General features: G+C 35.8%; 1 protein-coding gene across 1 annotated transcript in view; it reads left to right on the top strand.

Annotated features, from left to right (window-relative positions):
* The window catches only part of LOC107284423 (transient receptor potential cation channel subfamily M member 3), a 70,774-nt gene that overhangs the window by 33,950 nt on the left and 22,735 nt on the right, over positions 1-14,089 (top strand). The window contains exons 12-17 of the mRNA XM_029283436.1: positions 1,029-1,318; positions 2,956-3,184; positions 3,527-3,694; positions 5,147-5,272; positions 12,643-12,786; positions 13,242-13,370. Coding sequence (XP_029139269.1) covers positions 1,029-1,318; positions 2,956-3,184; positions 3,527-3,694; positions 5,147-5,272; positions 12,643-12,786; positions 13,242-13,370 — 1,086 coding nt within the window. The remainder of the gene's footprint in view (positions 1-1,028; positions 1,319-2,955; positions 3,185-3,526; positions 3,695-5,146; positions 5,273-12,642; positions 12,787-13,241; positions 13,371-14,089) is intronic.

Below are 14,089 nucleotides of genomic sequence, written 5' to 3'. Positions count from 1 at the left end.
CTCCAACTGCTCTCTAGGCGTCTTTTCCGGCGCTTCATCTCTCTCAGCTCCTCGGTAAACCAGGGAGCCAGTTGAGATCTGCGCCGGGTCAGAGGCCGCAAAGGCACGACTCGGTCCAATGCTGTGGCAGCGGCCACATCCCAGGCCGCCGCCAAATTTTCAGCCGAGTCGTGAACTAGATCCTCAGGATATGGCCCAAACTCCGTCAGGAACCTCTCTGGGTCCATCAGGCGCCTGGGGCGGAACCATCTATGCGGTTCCGACTCCCTGCGGCGGGGGGGAGCGGTCCGGAAGTCCATCCTAAGGAGTGAATGATCTGACCATGACAGGGGCTCTATAACTACCTCCCCCATTTCCAGATCATTCTGCCACTGGCCAGAGACAAAAGATAGTTTGTAAAGAAAGTCAATTTTTATCTATGACACTATGCATATTCATATGTATAACTATGGGAAAGAGGGAGGAAAGTTTATTTAAAGATTTCTAATAAAATTTCATCATTTTACTGAATAATGCACTAAAATATCTCTATGTGGAAACAACCACAAATGTTAGAAATATTAGGTAAGAGTCAGTATAGAAAATTATGTCATTATAAGCTTTCTTGGGGGGGGAAACCCTCTTCTAAAATTATCAGAAAACTAATTGTCAAATCAATATTATTAAAATTTCTATATTTAGATGAAAATGCACCAGGATGTTGAAAGTGATTTTCCCAGGAGTATTAAATCAGCACTGGGAATACTAGACAAGTATTTTTGGAGTGCTTAATTGCTGATTGTTAAGCATATCTCTAAATTATTGCTGTTAAATAAATTAAAGGTAATTTATACAGTTTTGAAAGCTACTAGACATTATCGTTGCAAAGAGAGAGAGGGAGGGAGAGAGACAGAGATCGTTCTGAGTAATTAGATCCAGCTAAGCTGCTGTGCAACTGTAGAAAAGAAACCAGTTTAATGTCTTTTTAAGAATGGCATTATATTGCTAAAGGTACCTTTAGCCTAACAACATTTTTCTATGCTCATCAGGATGATGTTCCACTACGGAGGGGAAGAAAGACTACCAAGAAACGAGAAGAGGAAGTGGATATAGACCTGGATGATCCTGAGATTAACCATTTCCCTTTCCCCTTTCATGAACTGATGGTATGGGCTGTGCTGATGAAGCGCCAGAAGATGGCTCTTTTCTTCTGGCAACATGGAGAGGAAGCCATGGCTAAGGCTCTGGTAGCCTGTAAACTTTGCAAAGCAATGGCCCACGAAGCATCTGAAAACGATATGGTGGATGACATATCTCAGGAACTTAATCACAACTCCAGGTTGAGCTATTCATGAGTGTTACATCGATGTCCTTCATTTTGCATGACACAGAATCTAGATAGAATAGCACCCCTTCTTTTTATTACTGAGCTGATTAAACTAGAAGTCTCCTAATGCTTTCCAAATCCTAGGAGAAAAACCAGGCAGTGTAAACAGTGTTGGCATGAAGGCTCCCTCTTGGAATGTTTGCAAACACTCTCACAGATGAGCGAAAGGCTTGCAAGAAAAAATAAACATTTCACTTGAAGCCAAGGGCTCAGTGGGCTGGCCTTGTAGAACAGAACAACACTTCTAAGCCAAACCATCTCAAACAGCCATTGAGAATACTGGCTTATAAAACTTCACTGTTAGATTTGATGGTTAACCATGCAAAAGGGAAAACAGTTATAATAAAGATCGTTGTTAGGAACATGGGAAATCAATCCAGTTGTCCATAAAAAAACCAGGGTTTTATCCATCAAAAATAGTACTTTACATAATGCAGATGCTGGCATTCTAATCTAAAGCCCAAGTAGCCCTATCAGGAAGTTTCTGTTACGTGTCAGTCCTTTAAAGAGCTATCCTATAGAAAGCATACTGCAATAGTTTAACTTTTATATTATGAAGATGTAAGTGACATTTATGGCCTGATAAACCATGGCATGCTAAATTCCTTTATGAGTATTCTTAATACAGAAATGCACATATCTGAGTAATAAACTGTGCCGAGGCAAGCATATTTTATCATTATTGGAATCTTGTTTCATATGAAACTCAGACTGCTTAGCCAGATCCAGTCCCTCATTATGTCCACAATTACCAGAGCATCAGACAGGAATTGAATAGAAAAAGAAGATGCTAAGACTTAATTCATAGAATAACATAGAATAGCAGAGTTGGAAGGGACCTGGGCGGTCATCTAGTCCAACCCTCTGTTCAAGCAGGAGAGTCTATACCATTTCAGACAAATGGCTGCCCACTCTCTTCCTAAAGCCCTCCAGTGATGGGGCATCCACAACTTCTGAAGGCAAGCCATTCCACTGGTTGATTGTTCTCACCATTAGGAAATTTCTCCTTAGTTCTAGGTTGCTTCTTTCCTTGATTAATTTCCATCCATTGGTTCATGTCTTACCTTCTGGTGCTTTGGGAAATAGTTTGCACCCCTCATTTTTATGGCAGCTCCTCAAATACTGGAACACTGTTATCATATGTCCCTTAATCCTTTTCACTAGACTAGACATACCCAATTCCTGCAACTATTCTTTATATGTTCTCGAGTTTCCTCTAGTCATAAAGTCTATGGTCAATCCAGACTTCCTATAGTCATAAACCTTGATTAAATTGCGCTATACTTTTATTATTGAAAATGTGATTCTCTCACCGAGTTCTAATACAAATGAGATCAGAACAATCGGATTAGCAACAAGGAGAGGATAGCAGGCAAGTGGAAAGTAAGGCTTCCTAACAAAATTGAAATTAAGAGATTTAATGAAGGGACTAATCTGAAGTACAGTATCTGCAAGTGCTCTCAGGATCTTAGCCAAACATACCAGGCTGGGATGCAATTCCTGCAGAAGTAGCCCTTAACAATTGTTTAGATGCCACCAACAGTAACCGATTCACAAGCTAACAAAAATGCCTTTTTTTTTTTTTGCAGAGATTTTGGCCAGCTGGCGGTGGAGCTGCTGGACCAATCCTACAAGCAGGATGAGCAGCTGGCTATGAAACTCCTGACATATGAGTTGAAAAACTGGAGCAATGCCACATGCCTGCAACTTGCAGTGGCAGCCAAGCATCGAGATTTCATTGCACACACATGTAGCCAAATGTTACTCACAGATATGTGGATGGGGAGGCTTCGGATGCGCAAAAACTCAAGTCTAAAGGTTAGGATTGTTTTAAGTGTGAAACTTATGGGAAAGTGTATACGTTAAATCAGCATATAAATATAAGATAAAGTATTAACATCTTTGCACTTCAAAAGGGTGGGTGGCCAATTCATTTTAAAGCTTTAAGGACCAGGACTTTATAGAGTACTAAGTGGTCTATTAATGATTTCATTCTTGCCATTGCCTATAAAATAGTTACATTATTTTGAAACTTATATGCCCAAATGTCTCATTCCTAGATGCATGAAGTGCATGTGTAATAATAAACAGAAAGAGCAACTGGCAATAACCATAACCTGTTAATTGTGATGATTGTTGTTATCATTATTATTGATTTAGGTAATTCTAGGAATTCTACTTCCTCCTTCAATTCTCAGCTTGGAGTTCAAAAACAAAGATGATATGCCTTACATGTCTCAGGCTCAAGAGATCCAACTGCAAGAAAAAGAGCCGGAAGAACCAGAAAAAACAGTAAAAGAAAAAGAAGAGGATGATATGGAACTCACAGTAAGGAAAAAACATTGCTGGAAGTGATTTTCATAGTTATTATTCCTTTGATTGTTGTCATCTGTGTCAAGGCACACAGTGTAATTCAATATACATTCCTTTAGGCATCCATTTTTAAACAAACTATACCCAAGCATTAACAGTAACCAGGGATAATTCCTAATTTGAATGTAATATAGTACAGTATATTTATTAGGAGAAAACATGTTGAGATGAATAACCAAATTGCACTAGTAAAATATATTTTACACATTGAGTTTCTATCATACAGTTATTTATAATATGTCTGTGAGGAATACATCTTAAGTCACCTTGTATAAAATTATAGACAATTCCCAATTATCCAATTTTTACTAAAAAAAAAAAAAGTTAAGAAAATTAACAAATTAAGAAAAATGTTAGTTATCATTAGGTTCAAATTCAAATAATATTTTAATGAATAAAACTCATTCTATACAATGCCTATTAAACCTGCTAGAATACAATAATAGCATCAACGACAACCCTTCTGCAAATAATTTAAATGAAATAAAACAAAAACTGCGCAAAAATATTTTTACCGAAAGCTATAATGTTTAGCATACAATTTCTTATTATTTATGCTAATTATATTTTGTATCTATTTTCAATTTATGATTAAGAAAATATACTCCAGAAATGTGTCTAAATATGCCTTAATACTCAATATTTAAATCTTCCCACCCTCCAGACTCCTCCACCCCCTCCATAAAAAATGTAGGAATCTTGAAATAGTTTAACAATGTGCTGGTGCATGACGCCAGGAAGTTTTCTAAAATACTGTGTGGATAGATGCAAGATACTAAGGCAAAACACATCATTTTAGGACGACTTCGATTATAAAATTATTGATAAAATATATTTGAAATCTTGAAAACATGCATAGCAAAGACAATGACTTCACAAATAGGTGAAAGAATATTTTTATAGAAAAGCTTTAAGCAATTTTGGGTTTTGATTAAAAAATTGTAAAATAGGATGTTTGGAAATTATTTTACATTTGAAACGCCACAGAAAATACAGTAGTTTTCTTTTAAAAATTATTTCCCTAAAGATGAATGTAAAAAAAGATACAGGTTGGCCCTTTCTGGTACTATTAGGGTCAATCTTTTGCCTAATTTTCATATCATTTTATTTTTATGTTATTTTATTTGCTTTTCTTTAAAACATTATAAATGTACATTCGATAGCACATTTATTATGACAAACACTGACAGCTATGGCAATTTGAAGAGCTAATTCAAATCAATATATTGTACATAAAAGAAGAGAATCAAGGCCTCTAATATAATCCAAATATTCATAAATTCACTGCTGGCATAAGATTTTATAAGCATTTATTCGTATTTTTACATCTACTGACTTTCTTTCAGTGCCCTGTTCAGTTTAGAGAAGCCATTAAAAACTGGATTGCTTGTTAAAAATTTTCTTCAGGCCACCAGCATGAGCTGTCCCCAGGATCTTATATGCGGGCAGGCAGAAGGCTCTGCCTACAAGAACCACAATTCAGGGAACGAGACGACTGTAGGCACAAGATCAACCTACCGGACCCCTATGCAGGCAAGACCCCGGACCCCGGAAAAAGAGGAAAAGGTCATAAGCCAGCATAAGATTGACAGGTTGCTTTCCTATGATATGAACTTATTTCTGCTTCAATAGTAGTTAATTCTTGCTGGCTTCTGATCAATAGATGACATGCTTATTCAAATCCAAAAAAGCACAGATTGTTTAATGGGCCTACATTGTAGCAAATAGCAATTGGTCTCTGTCATACTGCAACCCCATAATTTCCTCCATGTTTTGTTTGAGCAAAATTCCGGCATGTCAATACCAAAACAGATGTACCATGGTTTTCCTCTCCTTCGTCTTATTGTGACTTTAATCCTTACCTGTATTTTCCCCATGTCTAGTATTAAATTAGTGAACCTATAGCATATTGTATATGGAAGGATCATGAGTGTGATCAGACATTCTGCAATCAAACAGCAGAGTGGTTGATTTAAAGGACTCTGATACTGTTATTTTCTTTTTCAGAGCCTTTAAACGGGTAATTGTTTAAATGAACAAAAAGTTCACATTGTTGGGTTGAATGCTGTTGATAGGAAAAAAAGAGAGATTGAAAGACTGCTGAGGTGAGCAGTCATGAATATTAAATAAGTATGCCTAGAAAGGATACAGGACACAATAGTTTGATAAATAGGAATAAGGCAGCAATGTGCAGTAAGATATGGAGAATATCAAACATTATATTATATCCAACTAACACTGATTAGAATCACTATACCAAACATTTGAAGAAAAGCAAGCTGTAACTAGAACAGATAGATCCATCCCTTGTTAAAGAAAAACCATAATGTTCCCCATATTGAAACTAAAGGGTAAGGGGGAATTCTAAAAAAAACCTAGTAGCCATAACATGTGATGACATCAAAATGTCTTAATGATATCCTTACAGAAACACTGTAGCGATGAACTTGTCATGCATGCATTATTTGTCTCCATGCTTCCCCATAGTTGCTCATGTAACACAACAGAATAGGAAATAAGCATGTACCTATCAGCTGGAAAACTGTCATGAACCTTCTCCATTTTCATAATAGTCACATTTTTTAGGACAAGGAAATAAAATGAGAATATAGAACCATGAGAACTGTGGGAATCTCACTTTCAAGGAAAGGGTAAGAGAAGAGAAAACCACATGATTTGTTCATGAGACATAGGAACTACTGTATACAATGTAAAGTATGTTAAAAAAAGACCTAAACTGCATATATATGTAAAACTTTATTGAATATACCAAGATCTAGCCTTTGGTAATCTCAGATAACCAATCCATGAATAAGGAGAGTTACCAAAATATACCAAATCTCCCTATGTCTATAATAAATGAAATATTTATTTAGGCAATATCATATGAACTTATTTAAGCTTAAACCAATAGCTTACTAGACTTCTTTTCCATTATTATTATCTGGTATAATAAACATTTAGTATTGTATAATTTACTAAGTTCATATTTAGCCAACACCAGATAATGTCTATCACTCAGCAGGGATTGACAAATTCATACATCAACCCTAGGATCTCTGGTTTACTGAGGAGCTCTTGGAGATGAAGTTTCAGAAGATATGCCTAGTATACTATTGGAAGGAGATGAAGAATTAACTCAATTAAGCATGTGTAAAAGCCAACATTGGGTTCGTGTTATCATGCACAATCAACAAAACATTATTATTTCCCTGCTCTTACTGTGTCTATTGAAAGCTGAGCAGTGATGCCTTTTTCAGTGACTCATTGCTTGGTCAGGCCTCAGGACCATCTTTGGAGTTACTATGAAGATTATTCTAAGCATTTAGCAAATAAAATCCCTCTGATATGGACTTTGACCAGGTTGGTCTGGTCGAGGTGACAGAGGCACACGCTTGTTAGTTGAAACCAGTTTGATCTGTATAACCCCTGAAAAACTGAACATGATCCTGCCAATCTTCCAGGATACCCATTTTCTTTTCTTAAATTGTCATGTTGCTTCAGGAGGAAAACTATCCATTTATCTTGTTCATTCAAAAAAAAAAAATAGTCCAAGCATCTTGAGAAGTGTTTCTTGAATAAAATTCTGGTCCTATAGATGGTCCTCCTTTCTCTGTTTGCCTCCAATCAATGTTTGGGGTGGAGGTTTGGCTTGCGTCTGAAGACATTAATTTGTAGGGGATCAGAATTTGACATGCCTTATTTAATATCTACCTGAGAAAGATCATCTAACCTAGCCGACAACTTTGTCACCCAAAAGATGGAGATGGGAACTAGACGTAAAGCTATACTGGACTTAATCCTTGCTAATAGAGAGGAAGTGATAGAGGGAATTGAAATTGCCAGAATCTTGGGTAAAAGTGACCACATCATACTGGAATTTAATATAATGCAAACACTAGCAATAGAAAACAACCCAACCAGTGTCTTAAACTTCAAAAGAGCTGACTTTAACAAACTCAGAGAGAACTAGGAAAGATCCCATGGATGAAAATCCTAAAGGGGAAAACAACCCAAGAAGCGTGGGAAACTGAAAAATGCGATCAGACCAGCACAATACCACTGAATAAGAAAAACAAGAAATTCAAGAAGAAACCAGCATGGCTGCACAAAGATCTCTCTGACAAACTGAAAGACAAAATGGACAAATACAAAAAATGGAAAGAGGGGGACATAACTAAGGCTGATTATCAGCAGACAGGCGGAATATGCAAAGTCAGGAAAGCAAAGGCTCAGAATGAACAAAGACTTGCAACAGAAATCAAGGATAATAATAAAAAAAAATTCTTCCAACACATTAACAACAAGAAAAAAGTCAAGAAAACTGTAGGTCCACTAAAGAGAGAAGATGGCAAGGAAATAACAGGCAATAGGGAGAAAGCAGAACTGCTTAGCTCATACTTTGCATCAGTCTTCACACAAAAAGAGACTATAGCCCAACATGCCAAAAAAAACCACTGAAAAAGACAAACTAGAAACAAAAATTAAAATAAGCAAGAAATTAGTAAGAGAACACCTATCTGACTTTGATAACTATAAATCACCGGGACCCGACAGATTACATCCCAGAGTTCTGAAGGAGCTGGTAGATATTATCTCAGAACCATTACACCACATCTTTCATAAATCCTAGACCACTGAGAAGTACCTGAGGATTGGAAAGGGGCTGATGTGGTTCCCATCTTCAAGAAAGGGGGGGAAAAGAAACCAGGAAAATACAGACCAATCAGTTTAACATCAATACCTGGGAAGATCCTAGAAAAGATAATAAAAAAACAGATCTGCAAACAAGTAGAAGCAAACAAATTTATAACTAGTAGCCAGCACGGGTTTGTTAAAAACAGATCATGCCAAACCAATCTTATTTCATTCTTCAATAAAGTGTCTAAACTAGTAGACCAGCGAAATGCTGTGGAAATCTATACTTAGATTTCAGTAAGACATTTGATAAAGTAAACCACAACCTACTCCTTGGTAAGCTAGAAAAAGGTGGAACAGACAACATTACCACCAGATGGATCTGTAACTGGCTGGCAAACCATACTCAATGAGTAGTCCTGAATGGCACCACATCCACATGGAGAGAAGTAAGCAGCGGGTACCACAAGGTTCCGTCTTAGACCCAGTATTCTTCAATATCTCCATAAATGACTTACTGTAGATGACACCAAACTGACAGGAGTAGCCAACTCCCCTGAAGACGAACTCAGGATGCAAAAAAATCTTGACAAACTTGAACAATGGACCCTATCCAACAAAATGAGTTTCAATATGGACAAAAGCAAAGTTTTACATTTAGGCAGGAAAAATCAAAGGTACAAGTACAGATTGGGCAAGACCTGGCTTAAAAACAGTAACTGTGAGAGGGACCTTGGATTCCTAGTGGACAATCACTTGACTATGAACCAGCAGTATGCAGCAGCAACCAAAAAAGCTAATACAATCCTGGGTTGTATAAACAGAGGCCTAGAATCAAGATCATGTGAAGTATTAGTACTGCTTTATAAAAACCCTAGTAAGACCACACCTGGAATACTGCAGCCATTTTTGGTCATATCACAAAAAAGATGTTGAGAGTTTGGAAAAAATTCAGAGAAGAGCAACTAAGATGATCAAAGGTCTGGAGACTAAAACATATGAAGAACGGCTGCAGGACTTGGGTTTGGCTAGTCTAAAGAAAAGAAGAAATAGGGGAGACATGATAGCAGTATTCCATTATTTGAGGGGCTGCTACAAAGAAGAGGGGGTCACGTTATTCACCAAAGCACCAGAGGGAAGGATGAGAAACAATGGTTGGAAACTGGTCAAAGACAGAAGCAACCTGGAATTAAGGAGAAACTTCCTGACAGTGAGGACAATTAACTGGTGAAACAGCTTGCCTCCAGAAATCGTGGGTGCTCCATCACTGGAGATTTTTAAGAAGAGACTAGACAGTCACTTGTCTGAGATGGTATAGGTTCTCCTGCTTGAGCAGGGGGCTGGACTAGAAGACCTCCAAGGTCCCTTCTAGCTCTATTCTATTCTATCTATTGGCTCAATATGCAGACATTACTAAATTGTATACCTCAATGCTCAGTTGACCAAGGATGTCGTCAAGGTCTTATTCCAGCAATTGGACACTGTTGAAGTTTGGATGGACTCAAGTTTAACTGTAGCAAGACTAAATGGCTTTGTGTGTTTTAACTTTCTGGTTCTGAGGATTTTCACCCTTTGATCCCTAATGGCACAAATTCCCCCATTCTGGTCTGTGTACAATCTTGATGTGTTCCTGCACAATGAGCAAATAACAGCTAGGGTCAGAAAAGCCCCTGTACAGGTTTGACTTACATGCCATTCACACATATTCTTGAATGGAGAGGCTCTTCTTAGAATCACTCATTCCTTGACCATCTCGCAGGTAAACTATTGCAGTGTGCTGCCCTTGAAGATAACTTGAAGCTCCAGCTGGCCCAGATTGTGGTGGCACAAGTAGTGCCAAATAGACTTTGCTATGCTTTCTGCATCGTGAGCTACACTATTTACCAGTAAGCTCCTGGGTGCAAAACAAGATGCTGATTATTATCTATGAAGCTCTATGTGACATAGGTATCTATCTGAAGGGCCATCTGTCTGTTATAAGGACTGTTTATCCTATGTGATCAGACAAACTCCATTTTTAGGTCCCCTCAATTAAGCAATATCATCTGGCTATTGTCACTCATTAACTGAAACAAAGACATTGGTAGATGGATAATAAAGGATTCCATTGCTGAATTCATTTACATAATCTTAATGTCATTATTATAATATACTTTCCCATGTTTCGATGTGTAGCTTTTGATTAGGCACATATTTTTAGTTTTAATTGATATTAGGATTTTAGTTCCATTTCTCAACAATTTTAATCACAAGAATAAATCTGTTCTATAATCTATGATGCTAGACTACAACACACACATAGTATTAGAAATCTGATTAATTGTTGAAAATCTATTACTACTTAAAATATTTTTCAAAAGTATTGGTCAGAAATTCTAACCTCCATACATAAGAAACAGTTCAGTCATTCTATGCATTGGCTATCCCTCAGCCAAGCAGTACCCTCAAAATATTCTCTAATTTTCATTGACCAATTTTTAATCCAGATAGTCCTGATTTACTTATTTCAGACAAGACATATTAAGGATGTATATACCCAGTTATGTTAAATATCACTATTCAAGAAAGAAAGACTCACAGTTACCTTTACTTATATAAATGTTATTCTAGGTAGAAATATTGAATATGAATCTTTAAAATGTATCTTTTCACAAGATCACAGGTACACACTTTGGTGTGTGGGTGGGATTACTCATATTGTTTATGTTTTTGTTTTTATAACTTCATTTTTATTTTTTTTACTTTGCTTTTTTATTGCAAAAAATAAAATAAAAAATCCAAACTTTATGATAAAAATCTACACATTTTTATAAATACAGTTAAAGTCATAAATTAAATATAATTATACATTATAATACTTTTATCACATTTTTTATCTTATCATATTATTTAATTATAATTGCATTTTGTTTGGACAATTTGACTAGGTATAAACCATTGATTGATTTCCACCAATTCTTTCATTTAATATATAACAGGGTCATTTCCTTGCAGACAATTTTTCATTAAAGATTTTCGTTATTTTTTGATGTAAAATAATCGAAAAAATTCTTGAAATTTTAAATATGTCTGGAAGGGATTACAAGAATATCCTTTTAAATCTCAAATAAGGTGACCTCACATGGTTTCCAGTCTTGGATTTATAATAAGAATATTTAGCTATTCATTGTTAAGATTTTAATTATTTAACCTAAGCAATATTAGCTTACTCATTACTATGCTATCTTATAAATGCATGCAAAATAAACCAAAGCAATAATACAATTTAAAATACAAATTCCACAATTAAATAATAAAATTAATTTACAACACCTTTAAAGATATATTCTGCCAACATTCTTGAAAACAAATTGGGTCCAATCTTAACTTTGCCCCTTTTCTATGATAACAAGTGAGTTTCTCTACAAAACTGTCATGACCTTTAAAAAGCCTTTATAGGAGGAAATTAGCTGGGGGGGGGAACGAATTGGCAAAACGTTTCCAATAAATAAATAGGTAAAGAGTAAGATTAGAAAACTGCAATCTTTCCTTTTAGCAAATATATCACCACTAAATGATAGGAAATTGAGTAAGACTACACTTCTACAAAAATGTTCTTCATTCAAGTCTATCTTCCACTCTTTTAACATGCCCTACATCTGTTTCAGGATGTTCTCCCGTGCATGGCTATTGTATCTGGAGTGCAAAACTACAGATAGGCAGTAGGTGGCAATAAAGAGATATTGAAAACTTAATTTTTTGCTGTCACCAAAAGGTTCTCCAAATTTTTGGAGACCACATATGGTTGTCTTACTCCACACTTTTGGGGGGACATATGAAAAGGAGAGATAGGATTGGTTCTATTGGCAGATGCTGTTTTTGTAGCTAACAACATGGATCCAAATGTGAAGTAGGAAATAAGTATCTTTCACAACCACTCAGATCCTGTTATGTTGCTGTTCCAACACTACAACTGTCAGTCCTGTGGTCCTTCCACTCATTGTTGTATGTTTTCATTTTTCCCGATTCAAACACACTAATCCTGAGAATGACAAATCAACAAGCAAATAGAAGCAATCTTTTTGCGTATTCCAAGAAATTTGTGAATTGCAGTTAGATTTTGTTTGTTGATACGATACTGGGTTTACCATTTGAAAATGCAGTCAGTATTTCAATACAGTATTGATTTTTACTCAGCTTTTTTATTATAATACTGAATATCAAATTACATTTATTTCTATTTGTCTTCCTCTCATCCACTTATTCAATGTTTTTTTATTTTATAGGCAATGTTGGGACGTAGCAATGGAGAGTCATCAGCAAGAAAGAAGGAGGAGGAAGAGGTTCAAAACAGACATAGATTGATCCCCTTTGGACGTAAAATCTATGAGTTCTACAATGCACCAATTGTTAAATTTTGGTTCTATACTGTAAGGAGCAATTATCATTTTACCTCTAGTAACCCTAATTTGTAAAGGCTTCATTCTTCAGTATGTTTACATTGTATAACTACTCTTCATAGATTTAGAGTGGTGGTCTTTATATGCCCTTTTACTAAGTTTATAAAAATCTACTGAATTGGGTTTTAATTGTTAAAGTTAAATTTTTGCACTGATTATGTTTCTTCATGAACTGATTTGCTTCTTATATTCATTTAAAGAGATTAGGCAATGATGCATTTGCTTCCCTTGCAGTCAAGGAATTGTACACTCTTTTAAAATGAATTCATAAAACCTAAGTATATGATTCCATACTATGCAGTGAAACTTTTGTATTCATAAAGAATTCTTTAACTAAAAATTAGCCTTTTTTTATTTCTAAAAATAAAGAATCAGCTGAACACTTAACTCCTGTAGGCAGATAAACTGGGTTTCTCTCTTTGCAGATGTCTTACATTGGGTACCTGATGCTGTTTAATTATATCGTTTTGGTGAAAATGGAACGTTGGCCTTCCATGCAGGAGTGGATAGTTATCTCATACATATTTACAATGGGAATAGAAAAGATGAGAGAGGTAATACTATTCTAAATATACAGCTGTTCCCTGAGGTTTTTCCTAAAGATCAATCTGTTACTGTAAATAAGATGACAAGATACTCTCATCAACAGAATATGGGTTTTTTTCTGGCTTTGGATGGTGTTGTGGTAGGTGCTGTGAAGGATTGAGATGCTTAAAAATAATGGAAGTTACACCCGGAAACAGAAAAAAAATGCCACATTGTTTCTGTTTGCAAAAACTTCCAATGGAATACAAGACTCCTAGAACTGACATTTAGAGTCCAATCCACTGACCACAGTAGTTGCTCTTTCCTTTTAAGCAAACTACTGTATAACCTTTAAGAATTTTCTGATATCTACGGGCACCTATAGTTATTGTGACAGAACTGTATATACAAATTGATTTTATTTAACTGAGTATTGATCGCTAATTTAATTTCTACTTTTGTAAAACCACCACAAGTCATAAGATTTGACAGTATGTCAATAAGTAAAATTTAACGGTGAACTTTAATGTGCCTATCTGTAATGCAGTAGTTCTTTCCCCTGCAAATAATTTGTATGTTTCCCAATAGGGAAAATTTGAAATGCATATTTACTCAGAAAAATGCCTCAGAGTAGCACGTATTATATCCAACACTTTCAGAAGACACCAGATTGGAAAAAGCCATAATAAAAGTAATGTTAGTGTATGCCTGATTTGAGGAACTTACCAACGTTTGTATCTTTCAGTCA

The sequence above is a fragment of the Protobothrops mucrosquamatus genome, unplaced genomic scaffold (assembly GCF_001527695.2).
Source record: "Protobothrops mucrosquamatus isolate PMUCROS unplaced genomic scaffold, P.Mucros_1.0 scaffold87, whole genome shotgun sequence".
In the NCBI taxonomy this organism is placed as follows: domain Eukaryota; kingdom Metazoa; phylum Chordata; class Lepidosauria; order Squamata; family Viperidae; genus Protobothrops; species Protobothrops mucrosquamatus.
Note: the sequence above shows the minus strand (reverse complement) of the source record. Positions and strands in the feature narration are given on the sequence as shown.